The sequence below is a fragment of the Streptopelia decaocto genome, assembly GCF_964273445.1.
Source record: "Streptopelia decaocto genome assembly, chromosome: 2".
NCBI classification, from domain to species: domain Eukaryota; kingdom Metazoa; phylum Chordata; class Aves; order Columbiformes; family Columbidae; genus Streptopelia; species Streptopelia decaocto.
The window spans coordinates 23,967,755-23,989,745 of record NC_138655.1 but is presented as its reverse complement, the minus strand read 5'-3'; the positions used below and the strand labels follow the sequence as shown (position 1 = coordinate 23,989,745).

Sequence of the window (21,991 nt, the reverse complement as noted above, 5' to 3'; positions counted from 1 at the left end):
AGTTGGGCACGACCAAAACATGTTTTCCTCATCACTGTTGTGTGTGACTATGTGGGAAACAGAAAGATTCAGAGGGAACTGTCTGGTCCCTGGCATTCTGAGGATCTGGCTCCTGCTCCTCTGCATGTGTTATTCCTTCCTATCTTCCTTTTGCTCATCTCTGCTGGCCAGACTGGAATCTCTTCTGCTGGTGAAGGAGATAATGGATGTGAGCACTTTGTCCAATCAACTAAAAAAAAAAGCGGAGGCAACTAGTTGTTTACCAGGCAGCAGCCCTTCCCAGAGTCAAGTGAGCTCCAAGAACAAAACAGTTAAGTTTACGATCCTGCAGTAGGATTATTTCTGCAATAACTTTTTTTTTTTTGCTTTATACTGAAAAAAAATTATGTATTTGTAATAATAACAGTTAAAAAGTCAGAAATAATTTCAGATTTCAAGTAAAGCTTCTAGTCTGGCAGTTTTCCCTAGTCAGGAAGATCCCAAACCACTCCAACCAAATGGAATACATTGCTATAATGACAGATTAAGTGAAATAGAGTACTGAAAAACGCATGACATATAGAATCATCACATAATCATTGGCCAGACTTCCACTCACAAGACAAGGAGGGTTTCCCGTAATTTGCTTTATGATTCTTCAGTTCTCAGTGTGCTCGTGCTCCGCTTGCTAATACTACTAACACCCAGCTGACAATGTTTAAACATTCTTATCATGGAGGAATCTAAAACTGGCTTCTATTTACTGTCTATTTACTGTCCCTGAGACATTCTGCACAGTAACGAGGTGTGTGACTGAACTAACATCTCACCATATTTCTAGAGAGGTATAAGAAAGACAGACAGCATATGTAACCTGCTCATTTTTAAGTAAAATGGAGCTTATATACTTTACTTATATTCAGACCCAAAGAAACAGTTTCTTTTCAAAACAAGTCTACATTTACTGCTGTAATATCAAATACCAGAATAATAAACTTAATTCAGCTATGTCTGGATTGCAGTATCTTTCCCTAGATGAAGCAGTTCTTAGTGTGACACAAGTCTCCATAATCACAGAACCATGTAACTATAGAATGGTTTGGGTTGGAAGGGACCTTTGAAGAACATCTGGTCTAACCCCCCTCCCGTGGACAGGAACATCTTTCAATAGGTCAGGTTGCTCAAAGCCCCATCTAACCTGCCCTTGAATACTGCCAATAATGGGGTATCCACAGCTGCTCTGGGCAAGCTGGTTCAGTGTTTCCCCACTCTCATCATAAAAATTTTCTTCCTTATGTCCAGTCTAAATCTACCGTCTTTCAGTTTAAAACCGTTTCCCCTTGTCCTGTCACTACAAGCCTTGATTAAAAAGTCTCTCTCCATCTTTCTTATAAGCCCCCTTTGTGTATTAAAAGGCCGCAATAAGGTCTTCCCAGAGCCATCTCTTCTGCAGGCTGAACAACACCAACTCTCTCTTGTATGAAGAACAGTGTCAGTTTACTCACAGAGCCCCTATACATACTTACAGTCACTGCAGCCAGCAAAGCCACTGTCCCCTGCATCTATCAGGCTCATATTGTTAGCTACATAAGAATAGAAATGCTCTAAGAGAAAAATGTATGTGATATAGAATAACAATCCCTTTCCCTTGCAGGGTTACTTGATAAGCTGCGTGTGGAACTGTTACCGATACATTAATGGGAGAAACAACTCGGATGTGTTGGTGTACATTACCACCAATGACACTGCGGTAAGGATGTTAAATCACAGAGCAAACGTGTCTAATATTATGCATTTAATAGCTTTATTTTATATTAATTTCTGACTCCTTAGTTAACCATCTTAATTCTTTCAAGAGTCCTCATCTGCTTGTTACGTTTAGACTTGAGATTAAACAGACTGGTGTGCTACGGTTACAAATCACATCCATTACTAAAATACTGGTTTTATTTTATGCATGTACATAAGCACTACAGCTTACCTCGTGGCTCCAGGAATGAGCCCCAGCTCTGAGCTCTCCAGCTGTGTGATGATCTGGATAGTGGCTGGGACTGATTAGGACCCAGGGCTGCCGTGGTCTACACCTGCTGTGAAATGTGGATTTAGCAATAGAAACTGTGATTAAGGGCACTCAGCATTTGGTGTAGTGCTTTACACACTCACAGAGAGGAGCTAAAAGGCAACACAAGTTCAGTGATTCATCTTTCCCAGTCCGTGATGGGTTTTGCATAGTAAGGAGACAGAATGAAACAAAGGTCGGCACGAAATAAATGAATAAACAGATTTTAACCTCAAAGAATGGAAGGTGCCAGTTAACTTTATATTAATTTAGTGCTGACATGCATATGAGCAGGGTATAACTGCTGAGCACCATCTTGCTTGCTGCAGAAGGCACTGGAGGAATACAAGCAGAACGTCCCTGGAAAGTTCTGTTTGCAGTGGTATCTCCAAGGAGCTGCTTGGTTCCGCCCAAACCACACACTGAGGGCACTCTGCCAAATCTGTCCCTGGGGTGACTCCACTGTTTTATGTAACAAGGGTCTTTACATGATCTGCATAACAGAATGAGAGCGGCATGAACTCGGTCCTTCGGATCATCTGCGTAAAAATTCAGGATTGCCTTCCTCAGGTTTTCCAAAAGCATGGGTGGTCTCCGCATGCTGAGGTATTAGATGATCAACTTTAAACCACTGGGAGGAGGGATTCCTGTGCAGCCACAAGGGCTGGAAAACTACTGTTTTTACAAGAAAGTTGTAAATCTTGCATAGTTGTTTGTTTCCAATATCTGGAGCTTTAAGAAAAGCATAAGAAGTTTTACAGACTATGATCAGAGCTGGCAACCAGGACATTTGAATATAAAAATATGGGATTATTGGAAGCTAAGAAGTATTACTACTTCCTTGATGGGAATCTGCTGTGAGTAAAACCAGGAGGTTTATGTGAAATAATTTTGATAGCTCTTTTGTTCAGCCTGTAGGTGGTTGTAACTCAGCTTCAAACATTGCCAGCTACACAACCCACAGAACTGGCAGACTCAGCGGTGGGAGAATGTCAGCTGGATTATCTGGGAAACTAAATTTACCCAGTCTTTTTAAAAGCTGCATCAGACCTACCTGCTCCACTGCTGCCAAAGCAGAAGACTTTGGTGTTTGGAGATGCCTAGTTACCAAAACTCCTCTCGATACTTCTATATTTACTAATTGCCAAAGTGCTCTGAGCTGCCTCATCTTTAAAGCACTTGTGTTTCTGTGAAGAAATGAAACCCTTTTATCCCATTTACAGATGAAATTCTTGCACTGATAGCTTAATATACCTTTGCTTATCTTGATTTTACAAGACAGCTATGACAGAGGCAGGTTTTGAGAAAGGCTGTGCATTCCTAGCTAATGCCCTGACCATTGGAATCTTCTTCTTTCCTCAATAATTACATCTCCTTAATTTGATTATGGTCAGAATCTCTTGCTTTCAGGCATGACACGTTTGTTTTTGTTCATTCTTTCTAAGTAAGTTCAATGAGATGATGTTAGATCAGGTTCTATAGAAAGATCTGTTCAGGAATTTAACAGCTGACTGAAAAGTTCACCCAGAAATTCTTTTTCAGGAGTACAGAAAGGGTCAGGAGCAATGCATTGGGGGAAGAGTTTCACAGGTCCAGCCAGAGACAGGAGGAGAGAGAGTCACTAACAGCCTGGCTTTTTAATTATTCACTTGGGATGGAGACTAGCTTCATTCAAACCCCTGTCTGACTGCTTCTCTCCAGTCAGGATGAGCTCCTTCCTCCCTAGGTGATACAGTTGGTGTACATCTCCTGCACATTCTTCCCTGACAAGCTCCATGGACACATGCCAGTGCAGTGCACTCAGCAATGTGATGGGGGAGCTGATGTGCTCCTGAGCAGCCCCTTTCTTCTGCTCATTGCTGACCTTCAGCAAGGAACAACAGTTTGTAGAGTTAAATCCTTGTCATTCGCCACTGTGAATCAGAAGACTGCTCTTACTTTCCCCTCAAATCACAGACTGAAAAACATATTTTTTCATATGCCTACATTGAGGGAGGTCATAAAAAATCCCCGTGCACATTATTTTTAAAATGTAAGCTCAACATGACTGGAAAAAAATTGTTTCAAAGTGATATGTGGAAGAATAGGGCTTTGAAAGTTGATTGCTGAGGACCTTCGAGGGTTTAGGACTCTTGAAGAAACCTCATAAAACTTTGAAATGCTGTGATAGGTCACTGCTGTCTCTTGAATTGTACAATATTCCCCTAACACTCAAGTGTACTTTTGTATTAAAATGATGGGTTGATTGTTTTTGATGCTGGGAAACTTCTTTTGACAAGGCTCCTTCACTCCAACATGCCTTTAAATTATAAATTACAAGTTTCTTAAAAGATATGGGTTAATCTCTGCCCTCTGCTTTGAAAGAAATGTGTAATTTTTAGAATCAAACCTGCTACCTGAATTTCAACAGAGCTACAAGTCATATCTGCAAGGCATATTTTTGTCTTCAGGGATTTTTTTAAAAATATACTTCTCATCAGTGTTAGCTGAAAAAATACCAATCCATACAAATGGAAGTGAAAATCTAAGCTTAAATATGGGACTGGGCATAATAGCTACAATAGGAAGTTTTAAATATATCCCAATACTTCCAAAACCTAAGGCAGGGGTGTCAAACTCATTTTTCACCGGGGCCCACATCAGCCTCATGGTTGCCTTCAAAGGGCAGAATGTAATTTTAGGACTGTCTAAATGTAACTATTCCTACATGTAAATACATGCAAATACATGTAAATACATGTTGAGAGTGTACAGATCTCAACAGCAGTATTCATTTGACATCTTCTTGGCTGGATACATGGTGGAAATCTACTGGTCCATCCTTCCAAGAGATGAGCTTTTGTGTTTCTGTCCCCATACAGGGCTGCTCTGCCAACACCGGTCACTGGCACTATCTTGCATCTGTCATACCTTCTCTCACATGCCTCGAGAGGCCCTCTCTATAGACCGCTTTCTGTTACCAGTTCCCAGTTTAGTAATACTTCGCTTTTAAAAAATGTTCAGCTGCCTGTCTGCCTTCCTACCAACTGTCCAACTTTCATACCGCTAAAAGACATGAGAACAGCTTAAGTGTGGACTGCTCTGGGGCAGAAATTCCCAGCACAGAAATTTCCAGTTAGTCCTTGCCGCTCAAACTGGTTCTTATAAATAATACTCATAGATCTGAACTGTATCCCTCCCAATATTATTTGCTCCAGGTAATCTGATTTTTGTCACTCAGTGTAAGTGATTTAAGCCATCCTTTTTGCAAGTGTGCCATCTGGGACAGACATCCACCCCACTGCAGGCTGTGAAGAGGATATTCCCACCACTCCTGTTAGGCGAGAGGTCCTCCTCCTGCCACCCTTGATGGAAGTTTGGCACCACAGGAAGGCACCTGGGTCGGCTCTGTGATCAGGTCGCATTATAAGGTGGGGGAACCAGCTGGTGCTGGGCTGGGGAATGGCCTGGACTCCAGCTGGTGGGAAGACATGTCCCCCTTATGCTCCAGGGGCTGATAATTTCAGGACCTGGGGATCCAGCTGCAGAAAAGTCACTTAGGAGCTGGTATAATCTCCCTGCTCTGAACTTTTTTGCAGTACCTCTCTCCCCTCAGTTTTTGGAGGTAGCTGTAGGACATTTTGACATGGCAGTAAGGTGGCTCCACCGCAGTGAATCATAGTAACCTGAGGATTATTTTTGATACTTTCCCAGCCTGGGATTGTTTTTTCCTGCCAACTGCTCAAGCACACCATGGATGAAGAATGATTTTTTACACTAATTTAAACTGTGATAGCAGTACCATGGAAATGTTTGTCCAATTTGGAAAAATTGCCAGCATACGAGCGTAGGAGATAAACCGAAGTTAGACATTTTGTTCTCTGGGGCAGGAACAGCTCATTTGTGCCCTTGTACAGCCAGGGATTTTAATTTTGTTTATTTTTAACTCTCACTGAAGTAAATCAATGGAAGTTTCATCTCTGGTCATGCTGCCAGTGGGGATAAAATGTAAAGCCGTAAATCTATCTTCAAAGCGGGATTTACATCCTTATGTACTTGACCAAATCACTCCAGTGGACCCTATCTGACATACATTTATCCACAACGGTTAATAAGTTATTTGGTTTTTTCAGTGCAGATGCATTCCTTCTGTGGATATGACATCAACTAAGTAGCCTGTAATTAATCTGTCCACACTTGTGTTTGCTCTCCCTTTCTCAAAGCGGTAGGAGATCTGTTCGAGAAATGCAGAGTTAGGTCTTTTGTTCCTGCTGGATGATTCCTCTGAACAGAGGAGGAATGTTCTTTGGTAAGATTGGAAGAGCCATTCTTTGTGTTATTCTAGATGTATGAAAGGTGATTAGTTTGGCAATAGATGGAGACACGGACCCTTAGACTCATGTCAGTTAAACAGGCTGAAGTGTGAGATGGAACCTGGAGGCGGATGAACCATGCACAAGAGCTCTTGTTTCTGACAGCTGCTTTGGGACTTGCGATTTCCAACTACTGAGCCAGTTTTGGGGTGGTACATGTCAGAATAGAAGACAACTTAGAGAAAAAATCTGCTTTAAAGGTATTTTCTAGAATGTGACATAAAAATCTTACAAACTTGGCAACGTTCACCACGTGGCCGGTCTTGTGTGGCAGTTTGTATGCATAACACTATTACTGGGCCCCTAGAGCAGAGGCATCTTTTTCCATGAACATTCTTTAAAGTGAGCGAACACCACAAATTAATACCTACAAGAGGTAAAGCAGGTAAAATGGGAGACAGAAAAGAGGAAGAAGCAGCAGGGGCAAAGAAAAATTAAAAAAAAAAAAGGATAAAAGCAGAACTATCCAGTGCTTAAAGTAAGAAGGTGACTAGTTAGTAACCTCATGTAATAGTCTACACGAGACCTGGAAGTGTGGCTTAAATGCTGGATCTGTTTTTCTGCAGAATTGCGCTTATAAACATTCTCAGAGCAAAGTCTTTAATCAGAGAATCTTCAAATGGCTCAGGTTTCACATGGATACCTGCATTCACATCTTGCTAGTGTGCATGTGCAATGTGTGCCCTTCCTCCTCTTCTGTTAGATTTTAAGTTGCACAAAAGTATCATGACAGTCTGTGTCTGCCAACAAACTGCTATTCAGCTGCTCCAGCATTTCATATTCTACCTGCAGTGAAGTCCCATCCCTTGGCAGTTGTTCCAGTCTTAGTAAAGAGATTATTTTTTCTTCCATGTTTTTAACTTTCCTGTCTTATCATCTAGAGTCAGCTCTCTCTCCCACTGCTTCCTTGTTTATGCAAGGATTTTGTCCTTAAATCCAGCATTCCCTGTGGTCTGAATTGCCTCGCGCTGCCTGTTTGCTCTGTTGCTCAGTGCTATTTGCTAATCACATTTCTTGTTACAGGTTTCACCTGTTACTAGGTGGCTGCTGTCAGAAGCCAGCTGTGTTGTTTGGAACAGGCTATTAGTGCTGTCTTTTGGGGCAAATACCCTCAAGTTTAAAAATAAGACTTCCAGAACACTTTCACTTATCATTACAGTAATTACATTTACTCACATGTTAAATTACAAGATCAAAATATACATGTTGATCTATCTTCCCCAGTAGATTTTCATTTTAAAACCAAAAACTGTAGTTATGCTTGCAGCTCAAATACTGGAATTATTCTAATACGTGACAATTTGTAAGAGATTTGCAATAGAAATAGACAAATCTGTTCTCAGTGTTCATAATAAGATTAAAAATAAGACGTGAAATGGGGATGTATAATTAAATCTTCCAAATCTTTTTAGATTCACTAACTGGGAGTGTTGCAATGTAGGAAAAAACAGAGTGTTTATAAATTTGCAGCATTGCTTTACAGACCCTTTTTTTCTAACAGGGTTGATACGTTACCATCTGACAGCTGCTGTTTTGTGGGTTTCAAAAAATGAGTTGCAGCATTCAGTGTAATTCCAAGGATATGTATCAGTGCGGCCAAAGCCAATGACAATTTAAATCCCTGTTTCCAAGGATATATGGGTTTATAAGCTGATTTTCCAGGTCAAGTTCAAGTCACAGTTATACTGCTCAATGAAGGATGAGGAAGGCCTGAATTCACCTGCATAGGTATTGTTCAAACAGGGGAATGCAGCAGGGGGCCAGAGGCCAAGTCCCAACTGCAGTGAGCCACACTGTGGTTTTATAACCATACAGTTGCCCACACTAGAAGCCTTGCCCTTCTGCAGAACTCCTCTTCCCAGAGGCCGTCCTGCCTTCTGCTCCAACACGGGCTCCTCTTTGCATCTCATCCCCTCACACGGCACAAGCCTGGCCTTTGCCAAGATGAGCAGGAACTCATCGTATGTCCCAGTTCCTCCAGCCCCAAACCTCTCTGCCAAAACTTACCAATAGCACAAACCATGCAGATGCAGAGAGAACATCAGCCATCGGTTAGGTGGGAGGAAGCAGCAGCAGCCGGTGGTTCAGCAGGTGACATTGTCCTCTTAGACACTGCAGGAGAGCAAAGCTCAGCTCCAGACCAGAGACAAGCACCCAACTGCCATTGTTTTGTTGCGGGTGTGATAACAATAGAGAGGTCTGGCTTCCTGTGGTTATTAATGGCTTCTGGTGATTTCTGGACCATTCTTTCAATCTGATTTCAACCTGCTCTAATGGATCCCATAGGGCAATTGTGCTTTTCCCAAGCCTCCCTCAGGACTCTTTATGGACGCAAGACTGTGCGCTGTGGTCTGTCCTGAACTTGTGCTTTTGCTCCTCTGTCTTATGAGCAGTGAAGAAAGTGAGGTCTGCTTTACATGAACTCTGTGACAAACACTTGTTACCTTCAGAGAGAAAAAGGCCAAGTGGGCCTTCATTTACCAAATTTAGAAGATCTGCAAAAGTTTGTGGGAGTTTCTAGTTGACAGGTGTTTTACAGATGTGATTTACCAACATTAACAGATTTTATATAAACACAAGATTTTTCCCTCAAGCTGTCAGTTCATCACCTTTCATGACACTAGTACTTTGTAGTTTAAACACAGTATTATAATAACTTGGTTATAAATAAAGGTTTTCCTTCAGCACTCACTAGGAAATGCTTAAGTGCACTGTGCAAGAAAAATTGTATTTTATATGGATATATTGTGCCTTACTTTTTAATAGTGATACTGAAATAATGTGTTCGTATAAAAATAAAAATATGTACGAAAGACAAAACTAGAGATTGGTCATCTCAAAATCCCAGATCTTACTGCTGTCAAATGTTACAACAAGACTTCAAAATCTACCTCCAGACTTTACAATTGGCCCATTTCTCTGTTGTGGTGCCCAAAGACTGACATTGGGTCATCCCATGTCCCTAGGTATATAGATTAGAGAAAAATGGTCCAGCTGATGAGATGAAGACAGCAGCCTTTCCAGCAGTGACTGTAATGCAATCACATCTGTGATAACCACACTTCAGGAAGATGAACAGGCCTGTTAAACAATTTGGCTGCCCCATGTGAGCTATTCCTAGGTTCCTGTCTTGTTAACAATGTAATTGTAAGAGGAGATAAGGGTAGAAAGAGTAATTAAAGTTAGCAGTTAAAAAGAAGTGCTCTATCACAGTCACTGCACTCAGGACAACACAATAAATATTTGTTACCAAATTATACTTCTCCAGTTTTTCAGTACTGATGACATGCAGGCAAGTACTCTCTGAGAAAGCATGTGGTCATCCAGCAAATGATCCTTCTGAAAAAAATAACAGAAAAATTGAAAAAATGAACAATGATCTACCTACACAGAATAATAATGCGCAACTAGAGATGCAGCAGCGGAAGGTTGGCCACGATGTAGGAAAGACTTCTGTGGCCTGGAGTGGACTATCCCTCCATGTCTGAGAATGGAGAGGGTAATTACACCATTATTCTGGATGACTTTTATGAGATTGCACATGATAGAAATAGCTTCCTGAATCCAATTTTCTCCCCATGCAAGGGCAATCACAGTCTGTCCCTAAATATTGCTGTGTCCAAGTAATATATACATTTATTCCACTATCTATCTGGGCTGCTGAAAACATTGTGCTGCTTCATTACAGAAACCCATAAACTCACGTAAAGTTTCTTAAATAGTGTCTTGGAGAGCTGGTGGCTTGGAATAAACAAGCAGTTTTGTCAAAGGAAAATAAAATGTACCAACTCTAACTTTGCACAGATTATTTTGCGGCATGAGGCCTGCTTCAGTGAATGAGGGTTATAAATCATCCATGAGCTATTCTGCTTCCACTTACTCAATCTGTAACCATTCTAGTGTGGTTTCTAATGGAAATACATACAAATAAACATGAAAATACTTCCTGTCCACGTTGAGAGATAGGTTTTGGGGATTTGATAGACGACATATCACGAAACCTTTAAATAGTAATTAACTAAGACTTTTTAGACAAAGTTTTTGAGCAAATGTGTCTCTGAATAAAGCAAAGTACAACATTTCTCATTCAATATCAAATATGCTTTGGCTTGGATAGGAAATTTTGGCACTATACCAGGGGATTTTCATCTAGGGACAGGGAAGGAGAAAAACATGAAAGGGTTTTTTTTTTTTTTTTTAAACATTGCTCTCTAACCTCCTCAGAAACAGTTGCTTTGATTGGACTCATTTGACCAGAGCAGCCATTTACATTGTAATCAGCCCTCTCCGAAGCAGATATTTATAAGTGTCAGAGAATAAGCATTGCTTTGATTACATCTGGAAGAACATATGTAACATAGGTCAGATGGGTGAAAATGCCTGCTGCTCTCCTGAGCATGGAGAAAGCGTCATCCAGACAGAGGTCAGTGCCCTCCTGCTGAAAATGCTTCTCCACAGGCCTGGACTTGCAGCCCTCAGATTGCATCCAAAACTGTCAAGTGATTTCCTTAGTATGAAGAAATTAACTGTGGACTGTGCTGCAGGGGGGCAAGGATCCTTAGTGGCATGAAAGAGGGACAGAACAAGAGAGAACTTGATAGAGATTTTTAAAATCATGAATGGCAGAGGAGGTAAAGGGGGAAAATCTGCTGACTGTCTTAGCAAAAGAACTAAGGGACATTTTGTGAAATAGCTAGTGGCAGGTTTCATGGCAAAACTAATTAGGTAACACCTAGATTAGCTGTGTGACTGCTTACCACAGGACGTTGCAGGTGCTGAAAGTCGACACGGGTTCAAATGCAGACTAGAAAAATCAGTGGAAGAAAAATTTCTATAAAACATGACCAGTAATTCAGTAAGTCCTTGACATTCAAATTTCTGTCAGTTTGGAGAATATTCTGGGTGAGTCATGAATATATATATTTGCACTGTTCTTTCTTTTTTATTGTGCTGTCTTGCACTAGTTTCTTCATCATCCATCAGTAATTGCTGTGATTTAGATAGACCTTTCACCTTACTCAGCAGAGCTGTTCCTACATGCATGTGCGTAGCTGCAGTGTGATGAAAGCTATCCCTACTTCTTTCTCCAGTGCTTATCTTGTACGCAACATTTGACTGCTTCTCACCACCGAATTTTTAACTATTCCTGTTTCTTTACTACTAGAAAAAAGCTCCCTCTTCTCCTGAAGGCTGTCAGTCTTTTCATGCAGTCTGTGTAATGTGTGTCTTCAAGTGAAGGGGTTAAAGAGGAAACTCTGGATTCTCAATGGATTTAGTTTTAATATTTTCTATGTATTTCAGTCAATCTCTCTCCCTTGATAATGAGTGCGCATGATCTGCTGTTCTTCAAGGCCAAATATTACCTACTTTTCTGAAGTTACCTCAGACATGACCAGATCAAATGACCCAAAGATGCAGTTTGCACCTGCAGTATGAACCAAATCTCACTTCTGAGATGCCTGAAAAGCCTGGAGCTTAAAAACTCTTGTGCACCCATTGGAGAAAAAAACACATTCCTTCAGAAACTCATGAGAAACTCTGCTTCTTCCCACCCTGCATACAGAAACTTTAGAAACTTTTGAAGAGTCTGCCTCAATAAAATCAGTATATACAGTAACTTACAGTGAATTTTGTACAGCAAATAAAACATGTGCTACATTAATATGCTTATTTCCTTTTAAGTAAAATACAAAATGAATTATATAATTTTTGACATTTAGAAATAGTCCAGTGCTCATTTTCATACATAGTACTGAAGGAAATATTTGCCATCTGGTGCCTTGAGTCTCCAAAACAGGGCTCTACTGAGCAGATCTGGATTTCTGAAAATTTTAAGCAAAAAATACTGATAGCGTTTCTTACCAAATATTTCAGACAGTTTCTTTCCAAATATTTTGTATGTCAAAAATTGTATTTTCTGCTAACTCTATTTGGTATACTAATAATCACTCTAAGGCATCTTGTTACCCCATCTTAATTTTACATTTTCCTCTGTAATCTCAGACTTCTCAGAAGAAAAGCACATTGTCAAACTTGACAGGAAAACATTGCAAAGAGATAATTATTCTCAGCCTTTCCTGCATACAGAGTGAAACAATCAGCCAGTTATAGCTGTTTATGCACATAGAAATCTACAGTTTTCCCCAGGTGATCTTCATAATATTTGTGTAGTCAAGAACCCAACAGTACATGAGGGCTGGTGGGACTGTCTTGAACTGGACAGGTGGTCACGCCATCAGCCTTCCCCCTAGGGCTATTTGTGAGCTCTGCTGGCTGCACTGCAGCTGAGCATGGCTTAGGTTGCAGCTAATGGCTCCTCAAAGCATCACAGCTGTGGGAGGAAATTCCACTCCTCCTGGCTGGGTGGATGACAGGAGAGCAGGGAAGTAAACACAAAATTAATAAATGTGACTGCACACCATTTAACCCTCTCCAAACTGCACAATGGTATCAGATAGGTAGAAGTAGGTGGTTGGTCTCAGGCTGGAACCATGGAGATGAAATGAACCCAGACTAGAGGACTGGTGCAAATAAGCATGTGCTGCTTAAAACGCCGTCTTTCAATTCCATTGTCCCTGAATCTGATACATCAGCCCTGTGTTACATCAACGAGAAATTTAATCCTGAATTAGGAAAGGCAAGGCATGCAGGAACTCTTAATTTCAGCCTGCAGCTGTGTCAGTGTTCGTTCCATCACCAGACCCGGGGTTGCACATTGGACAGAAGCTCCTGGATGAGGAAATTCCTGCGGTTCGGCACTCTTGCCTGTGAAGCAGTCCAGCACTAGCTCTGGCATACTCTCACCATCTGGCTAACACTATTCACTTTGTGGTTACTCTCCCTCCCTTTCTAAGTAAACAGAGAATAGGCCTGAAGCCACTGACAGTTTGTATGTGAGCTGTGTGAAAGACAAAGCTCCTTTTGCCCTCCCTCCATTTGAGGTCTGTATTCACATGGGCCTCCCATAAGGGTTCCTGGTAGTGGCGAGGGTGTCTGAAATGTAAAGGTCACTTCTGCAGATGAATGCAACATAATGCACATGAAGCTGCGGGGAAGAGGTTGGGGCAAATGGTTCCAGGGATAGGCTGGAATTTCTGCAAATATGTATTTAGTTTGTAAATATTTCCACAATTCAGTCCCTGTCTCATACAGTCAAATGCAAGTTTCATCCAAAAGAGATTTAACTCCATCTTAAGGTTTCCAACACCTTTTAAGATCTTTCAAATAATATGCCTGGTTTATAAATGGGAAATCTTCCTAAGACAAAATCAAACAATTTGTCAAAACTCAAAAGATCAGTGACAGGACCAGGATTAAATTGCAGTAGCGATGACTCTAATTCCACTCAACTATTCATTGTCACCTGTCCTTGTCAAAAATGACATTGTGTGTTGATGCAATAGGAAGTCTTTTAATGTAAAGGTCTGGAGTTTTTATCAAAAAGCTCTTAGTTGTTGTTTGCTGTGACTCCCTTCACCTTGCTCCATGGACTCTTTAACAGTAAAATCAGAAGTTGATCCACTACAGAAATGTTCCCCCAAGTGATAAAGAGTACAAAGATGATCAATTGCTTAAGAAGTGATAGGGCCCAAGCATGTATTCCTCCCAAATTCTCCAAGTGCTACCCTGTGCTTCCCAGCACAGCTGTTGAAGAGCAGAGATTTCGAAAGGCCAGTGCCAGAACACACCAGTCACCACGAGTAGAGATAAGTCCTGTTCATGGTGGCAGGCAGAATTCTCCAGCACTAAGCAGCAGCTCAGTCCACTTAATTTCATATATTAAAAATAAGATTTTTAATTCTTTGACAGTAAGTTTGTGTTTGTGATGATTTTTTATTTAATCTGATTGATAGATAGAAGGTTTTTTTCCCCAAATGTATCCCATTACTTATACAATAAACCTGAATTTATAGACAAGAGATTGATGAACTGATGCATCTGGAAGGTAAAGAATGAGAAAATATCCTGAATGCTCACCACAATCATCAGCACTTATAGAAATTTTTAACCTCTAACATTTTTTTTGGCATCATCAAGTGCATTTTTGTTCTAGAAGCGTTAGAGAAAAGTATTTTAGAGCTATCTCTAACAATATTTTTTTTCTAACAAGACATCAACAAAGGTATTTTGCCATGGGAACTCATAAAAGTTTCATATGGCTGCCAGACAAGATGTTGTTCAAACTCAAAACTCTTCTGTGACAATGGTACCATTCCACACAGTGTAGAACACAAATGGCTGTGGGAAAAAGCAATCCAAAGGTCTCTGGTGACACAAAAAGCTGTCTGTTGAGTCCAGTGAGTTTAGGGTGAGACCCTTAAGAATGCAGAAATTATCAATTAATCAAATATTTAAGTTTACTCATACCAGACTACACACATTTTCTCATCTAGAAATGTACTAAATACCAAACAGACCTAAGAGCTTGAGTTCAAACAGGAGTAACTGCAGCAATATGAGAAAATTTGTATGTATGCTGAAGAAAGAAAATTTTCTACTGGAAGTTCATGTAAATGTGGAATCAGCTGCAAAAATACTAAGGGATTATTGAAATTATGTAATCCCCCCTCCCCCCCCCCAAATGTTTTTGGTCCAAGATTAACTCCAAACTGAATATACAAATATTTGCCTGTGTTTCTTCTTAGGCATATTTCTAAATGATGTCTTTAAAAAGTTCTTCTCTAAACCCAGATTAACTAGAATGTGAAAAATAAGAAATGACATATGCTTATTTAACTGAATATGTTATAGCCATTGGCAAACTTGTATGGTAATTATTTCTTCTAGAGAAGGTCATCCTGTATCATGTGCTTTATAATAGAGAGATGCTTATGTAACACAATTATCCGAACCACTTGGATGACACCAGCTAAGTAAGGACCAGGATTTCTTATGGGTCAGTTCTGGATTATTTCTGCGCATTACATAACAAGACTGCTTATCACAAAATGCTTAAATGGAACTGGGAGCAAAGCAAGCACCCAGGACTCCCTGTCCCCCTTAAGCACCCCAACCATGGGGCTACAGAGCCACACTTCCTCCTATTTTCCTTCCTTCCCCGGATTCTTGCACACTTGGCTTCACTGTGGCAATAGGAGGGTGGAAAATGGTCCTTCCAACCTAACTGAAAACATTGTGTCTGGAGCATTCATATGGTGGGTAGGACTGTGGGTTTGATCCCTTTTGTTTTGGGAGCCCCTAGAGCTCTGATCTCAGAGTGTCTGTGCAAAGTTTTTGTCACCAGACAACTATACAGTGAGAAATGTCACCTCCTCCTCCGGCCGTATGTTAAAGGATGATGTTAAAATGCTACATGCTTCTTCAACACAGTTATAGGACTTGTAAAAGAAGCTAGGATCTTCTGTCCTTTGGATTTTAGGCATCCTATAGAACTGAACCCTGCAAGCTTCTAATGTCCCAGACTTGCTTGCTGGTCTACCAATCAAAAACCGAAACGTCTTCTCACAAAGATGAGAGGGTTCCAAAAAATGGGGGTCCTTTGTACTTACTTTTTATAGTAACTTGTGAGTGGCAATCTCAAACACTCTGTAAACATTAGTTTTGGAGCACCCAGGGGAACTAAGATACATTTTTCTCAATTCACAACAAACAAGGAAGGAAATGCTCAAGTGCAGTGTCTAGGAAGCAAAATACATCTGTGCCCTAGTGGATATTCTGCCTTGGGGATACCACAGACCTAAAGTATGCATATATTTTTGCCCTTCCTGAATTATTTTAGACTACATCCATTCTAATTATGTTCTCGGATAAGACTGAATAGTGAGTTTCTGTCTATTCTTCCAGTTTCTGAATTCACCCTTTGGCTCAGTGATTGTCTTCCATTTTATGTCTCTGGAGAGCACAACATAGTGCCTGAATAATTCTGCTGTTTTATGTCCTGTTTCCATTAAACCATTTTAGAATTTAAAATTAACATAAGACAAGGGAAAACCACCCTGATCCAGATTTTCATTTCAGTTAGTTTGGTATAAATTTAGTGATTAAATTTCTAATGGAATTCTCTCTTCCTTGAGGTTTTTATAAACTGTTAACCATTCCAACAATAAACAGTTAAAAACTAAGATAATCCAGGTTTTATCATGTTTTTCCCTTTCACCAAAACAGACATAATTGAGAAAAGATGGAAAAACTATAAACAGAAAGTAATGGTCTGAAATTTTTCTTGTAAAAAGTAATTAAAAGGTAGTCTTACACAGGCAGAGTTGCGAGATTTGTAATTATAGAGTAGTGAAGAGTTATTCAAAGCGTTGTGGAAGCTGAAGGATGATTATTTAGACTTACAGTTGACAGAAAATTAAGTGACAGTAACAAAACCACATTGTCTGAAAGTAAAACAGTTACATTAGTTTAAAGGACTTTTACTACACTAACGATGTGAGATGCTTAGGGTCCCAGACGGTGCCATGTATTCCACTAACTCCAAGTGCTTTCTTCCAGGTGTTGCCTGTCACATTGATTCATCTTAACCTTTGTTTATGATCCTGTCCGTATTTTCTTTGTCTCACTCAAACACTACTAGGCAAAGGTAGTAACTTTGAATTCTGCTTATTCTGCACGCATTATTTTTTATCACTATTCTGTTCATGTCAGGGAAATGCAAGATCAGGATATGTAAATATTTCAACACAAATATGTGTGGGGAGTAAGACTGTAAAGTCATCACTGATAGAACTGTTCAGACAAATAACCTTTGCCAGCAATAAAGTGACCATAAACCTACAGACATTTTCCAAACACCCTCCAGCTTTCCGCTGTATACATTTTCTTGTGAAACTTCTGAACGTTTTTAGTGGTCTCCCCAGTTCATACCCCACATACCTCGAATATTCCTATAGAAATCCATATGTCTTAGGATTTAGCCAGTGACTTCTCTAAAATACTCCTATCTCCCCTCACTTCTTGTTGAACTGTTGATAAGTTAGAAAGTGTCTTCGGAGAGTCCTTGGGGTCCATTGACCCATGTATGAGGTTTGAATCCATATAGCAAGGCAGGGTGTCCACCTCTCAAGAGGAAAAAGCCTCACCAGGAGGCTGTTCAGAAGAACAGGCATGTTTGGTTTCATACAAGAGTAAAGGGAATGAAGAAGCTCACTCATCTCCGTAAATCCTCCAGGAGACCTACTGCAAATGACAATGACCTTAATGATGAAGTAATAATATCGATGTAACTACAGTAGTATTAGGACACATTGATCTAAAAGAGGATCAGAGCACAGGGAGAGGTATTGTCCTTTATTAAGAAGCTCGTAGACCTGGAAGATAGACAGCTTTTCAGATTGAGTCTGCTGTCTTTTCTTATCACGCCTGATGAAATGGACTCTGAACCTGAAAGGAATGGACCACAGTTTGTGGCTTAGCAGTATTAGAGTGCAGCAAGATGGCTAAATCTTCACAAAGTGAACTTGATTCATTTTCAGAGTCATCTGTAGATCAGATTTAATTATATTGCTTCATCATCAATTAATGAACATGTTTTGATACCTTTGAGAAACAAGTGCCTTTTTTAGTAACACAAGGATTTTACTAGAAACCCTGTTATTAAGCTATTGATCCACGCTAGGGAGAGGATCTCAGCTGTAGTGTTTTTCACAGTTTACATGCTTTAGTGATGTGACTTACTGAAGTTATATTGCAAAATATATTTATGATTTTTATGACAGTATTTATTTGAAGTTCTATATGTTGTCCTAATTTCACCAGGTAAGCAGTCTGCCATAAGCTGTTTACACCCTTTAATTTATTAAATGCTTTTCAATACAAGGCTTTTTAGATTTTGTAGTGAATGTGTGCATAGCATATTGCATTTACAAACTCAAACATATGGTATTAATAAAGAGTGATGGCGCTGACAATTTCCTTTTCTAAATAATGAAACTTCCTTGATTAAGGGATGAAGATGCCAAGGTAGCCATTCTGTAATCTAACAAACATGTGCACAGATGTACTTGAACATATGGTGATCAATGCATGTCTGTAAACTTACATAAGTATAACATGAATCACTCTTGGAGCTATCCCACATAAGCCTGATCCAAAGTCTATTTAAAACTATAGAAAGATTCCCATTGATATTGTTACATTGTGGATGAGTTCCAAAAGGGATCATTATGGATGTTTCTTTTCAGAAGGCAGGTTATCAACTTCTTTAAGAACTGTGAAATCCCCTCATGGAAAAACTTCCACTGACTTTATTGAGATCAAGATTTTACCTATGTATGTTTAGATAATCAGCTTTTTGTGCCCTTTAATGACCAAGAAGTGAGGTTGATAAATCTGGAAATTCCATCATGTATAATTGATCTTCAGCTGCATAAAGTATATCTGCCAGTGCACTACAACTGATACTCTTACACAATATTGAGATTTTTAGGGCATGTACCTCGTTCTTCATTCAGACATCTATTTTATCCTCATTCCCTGCTGGGATTCACAGACCAAGTGCTCCTTTGCCTTTTCACATGCAAGCAAAGCAATGCCAGTGCTGGCACAATTAAAAAATTGCATGATAGCTAGCATGCTTGCTTAAAGCAGTAGAAATTTGGGTTCAAATCCCTCCTCTGCCCACTGTGGTCTGAATCTGCGTCTCCCATGTCCTAGGAAGGTTCCAAGTCTCCTATGACTGCGGATGATATATGATTAAAGCTGTCCTAATTTCTATCAGATGTTTAAGTATTGACTGAAAGGCTTATGGGAATGTAGGTCTTCCTTCTCATGGCTGAGTGCCCCAGAAGCACAAAACCAAAGATTTATTTAGATCTAGAGTAATTTGTTCTCCATTTGCTTTCTTTCTCCCCACACCAAAATAATTATTAGCTTTCCAGGGGGACCTCAGAAAGAGAGATTTTGGGGACTTTTCTCACTCTGGCTTAGCAGTTTGTGCAATCCTCCAGGAGGCATCGCTTCAGTGCTCTTGACTGAGGAGAGCTGCAGAATAAGCAGCTATTGCCACAGCTACATTGAACAAATTCAGGTACCAGCAATGAATAATATTGGGCTGAAATCAAACTGTCATTGGAGTCAATAAGAAGTGGGAAGAAATCATATTTTCCATCATAATGAAAACAGGCACACAAATTGAAATGGAGGAACTTCAAGCTAACACTGTTTCATTTCCTAACAATTCTGCTCTTGCTCACTAATTTACTCTTTTTTAAATTATTCTTTAGGACAAGACCTTGAGGGTTTTCTTTTTTGTAAATATTTTCAGCTGGCTTATTTTTTAAAAATATAACCTTTTTTTCCTTTTCTGCAGGTCTTGTTGCCACCATACGATGATCCCGTGAACGGAGCTGCTAAAGACCCACCACCACCTTATGTGTCAGCATAAGTGAGAGAGTGCTGTGTACCTAGGGAGGATAGTTTTACTTTTCCAACAATGGAGCAATAGTTTGATAATTTCACTTCCAGAATATAACCTCTATGGGTTATACGTTGCTGTTTTGCTGACATATTGAAACCTAAATTGTATGATTTAAATTCTGTAGATAGTTTTAATAACTTGCTGCAACTACAGTAGTGTTTCAGAAACTAGTGAACTAGTTTCAGAACAATTCTGGGTAGTGCTAAGCTTAAGGTAGTCACCAAATAGATTTTTCCACCATGCCTGACATGCAGTGCTAGAGAACAGTGCTTCGTATTCTCAATCAGGTTCAGAGTGTAACTTTTTTTTTTAATTTATTTTTTTTTTAATTTGTAAAACTTCCAAGGCATTACAAATGTGTTTCTCAGATGCCCACTTTCACCCTCAGAATACAGACCAAGTCCAAAAAAGTGACATTCCACTTCATCCATTTTCTGCAAGAATTTATTAAGTTATTATGCTATAAAAGATGATGTTTGCAAGAAGAGGAATGAGTCTTACACACTATTCTCATCAGCCTGGCTAACAGGGAACAAATTTAATTGGAAAGAATAAGTATGGGAAAAGAGAGTAGGAAAAGCACTCTGTGATGTGTAACAAGTCAGAACCTGTGTTCTACGTGAACTTACTTTGTCCCAGCCTGCAACCATTCTAATACTCAAAAAAAGAGCTCTTACCAACTTCTGGTGATTTTCTTCTCCTGCCTACAGACCTTTTTCCTCTCCACTAGCTTCACAAATAGTACTTTGAGGTCACAAAATCCCTGCTTATGAAATCCCACGGTTAGGTGATAAAGCTGTGTCTTCTGCACTCTGTATGCACATGTTTTCCCATTGGAATGTGCCTGTAAATATCGCAATGTTCTGCTAAGTATGAATCAAATTATGTAGATTCTAAGATATATGTTCCCACCCTATGGGAAACCTATGCATGTATCTTCCTCAAGCATTAGCAGGTATGGTTTCATGTTTCTCATATACATCAATGTGGGGATTTTAGATTCCTTTTATGACTGAACTGGTTGTGCTGAGAATATTTCTCATGGGACTCATTCATCCATGAACGCTTGAGGTATTTATTTCTTCCATAGAGAAGTGCCTCCTGCACATGTAACTTTTGTTGCTGATGAAGGTTCTACTTTTAATTGAAAAAGAAAAGGAAAAGGGAATATCATGTGTGTCTCTACCTCTCATCATTGCCCCCTGTGTTGTCTACTCTGCATTTGCGGTGGTTGAACAGGTTGACACTAGACTGATGCCACTGCACACCACCCCGGGTACAGAGCAGTGAGAGCTGAGGCACAGTTTGGAGGGGCACCAGAAGAAACCAAGGTACCATCTGTCCTGTCACTGGGGTGCCATGGTAGTCCACACCCTTCCTAAGGGGGACACCCATTCTCACCCTCAGTGCACTAACTCCATTCCGCAGACCAAAGAAGCGCAGAGGTTTTCCTGCTTTATTTCTGGAAATGAGCTTTCCAGGGGAACACAGGACCCACAATTTCTTTTCATGGAGGTTGCCACTGTGACCTGTCCTTGCAGAGGCCAAGGAAGGAAGGGCCAGGGTCTTTCTGCCTGTCCCTTCCACACCCCTGGGAAAAGGCAGGTCCCCCATGTTGGGATTCATCTACTCTGAGATCAAACTAAACAATGCTTTTGACTGAAGTCCATACATTGATCTCTGTCACAGTCCTATTGCTTCCTTCAGAACAACTCAATGTATTATTATTTCATTACAGTTATCTTTGGGAATTAATCTGAATTTGGGGTTTGGGCTGGTTGGCTGGGCTTCTGAGTTTAATTTTCTTTCATACTTGACAGATTTGTGAAGGATTTTAAACAGTCATCTGTTTGAGAAAAACTGGTTGTAAATACATCACAACTGTGTATACAGACTTCTCTACAATAAAAGGATGTTTCCTCAAGACTATGGAAATCATTTTTGCTAGTCTTCTAAGCGTGAATCTACACTAATTCCTGTCCAATCAATCTGACATGGCAGGATTTTCTCTATAAATTAACTAAACAACAGATTTCAGTCGACCCACCAACTTTCCCTCTGTACTATATAAGTAGAGAACAGAACATTTATCAGATAATTTATTGTACAATAAAAACAAGAGATAATTCAAGCTTTTAGTTCATTGTCCAGAACTGCAGGCAGTTTTCCAGGTCTGATGAAGTGTGTGATACCAAACACGGCTATACTGAGCTATACAGA

The 21,991-nt window shown here is 40.0% G+C and overlaps 1 protein-coding gene across 1 annotated transcript in view; it reads left to right on the top strand.

The window, feature by feature from the left end:
- LAPTM4B (lysosomal protein transmembrane 4 beta) overlaps nt 1-21,688 on the top strand; it is a 60,218-nt gene extending 38,530 nt beyond the window's left edge. The window contains exons 6-7 of the mRNA XM_082045585.1: nt 1,634-1,729; nt 19,664-21,688. Of these exons, the coding sequence (XP_081901711.1) occupies nt 1,634-1,729; nt 19,664-19,738 (171 nt within the window). The 3' untranslated portion in view covers nt 19,739-21,688. The remainder of the gene's footprint in view (nt 1-1,633; nt 1,730-19,663) is intronic.
- Nucleotides 21,689-21,991: the final 303 nt, after the last annotated feature.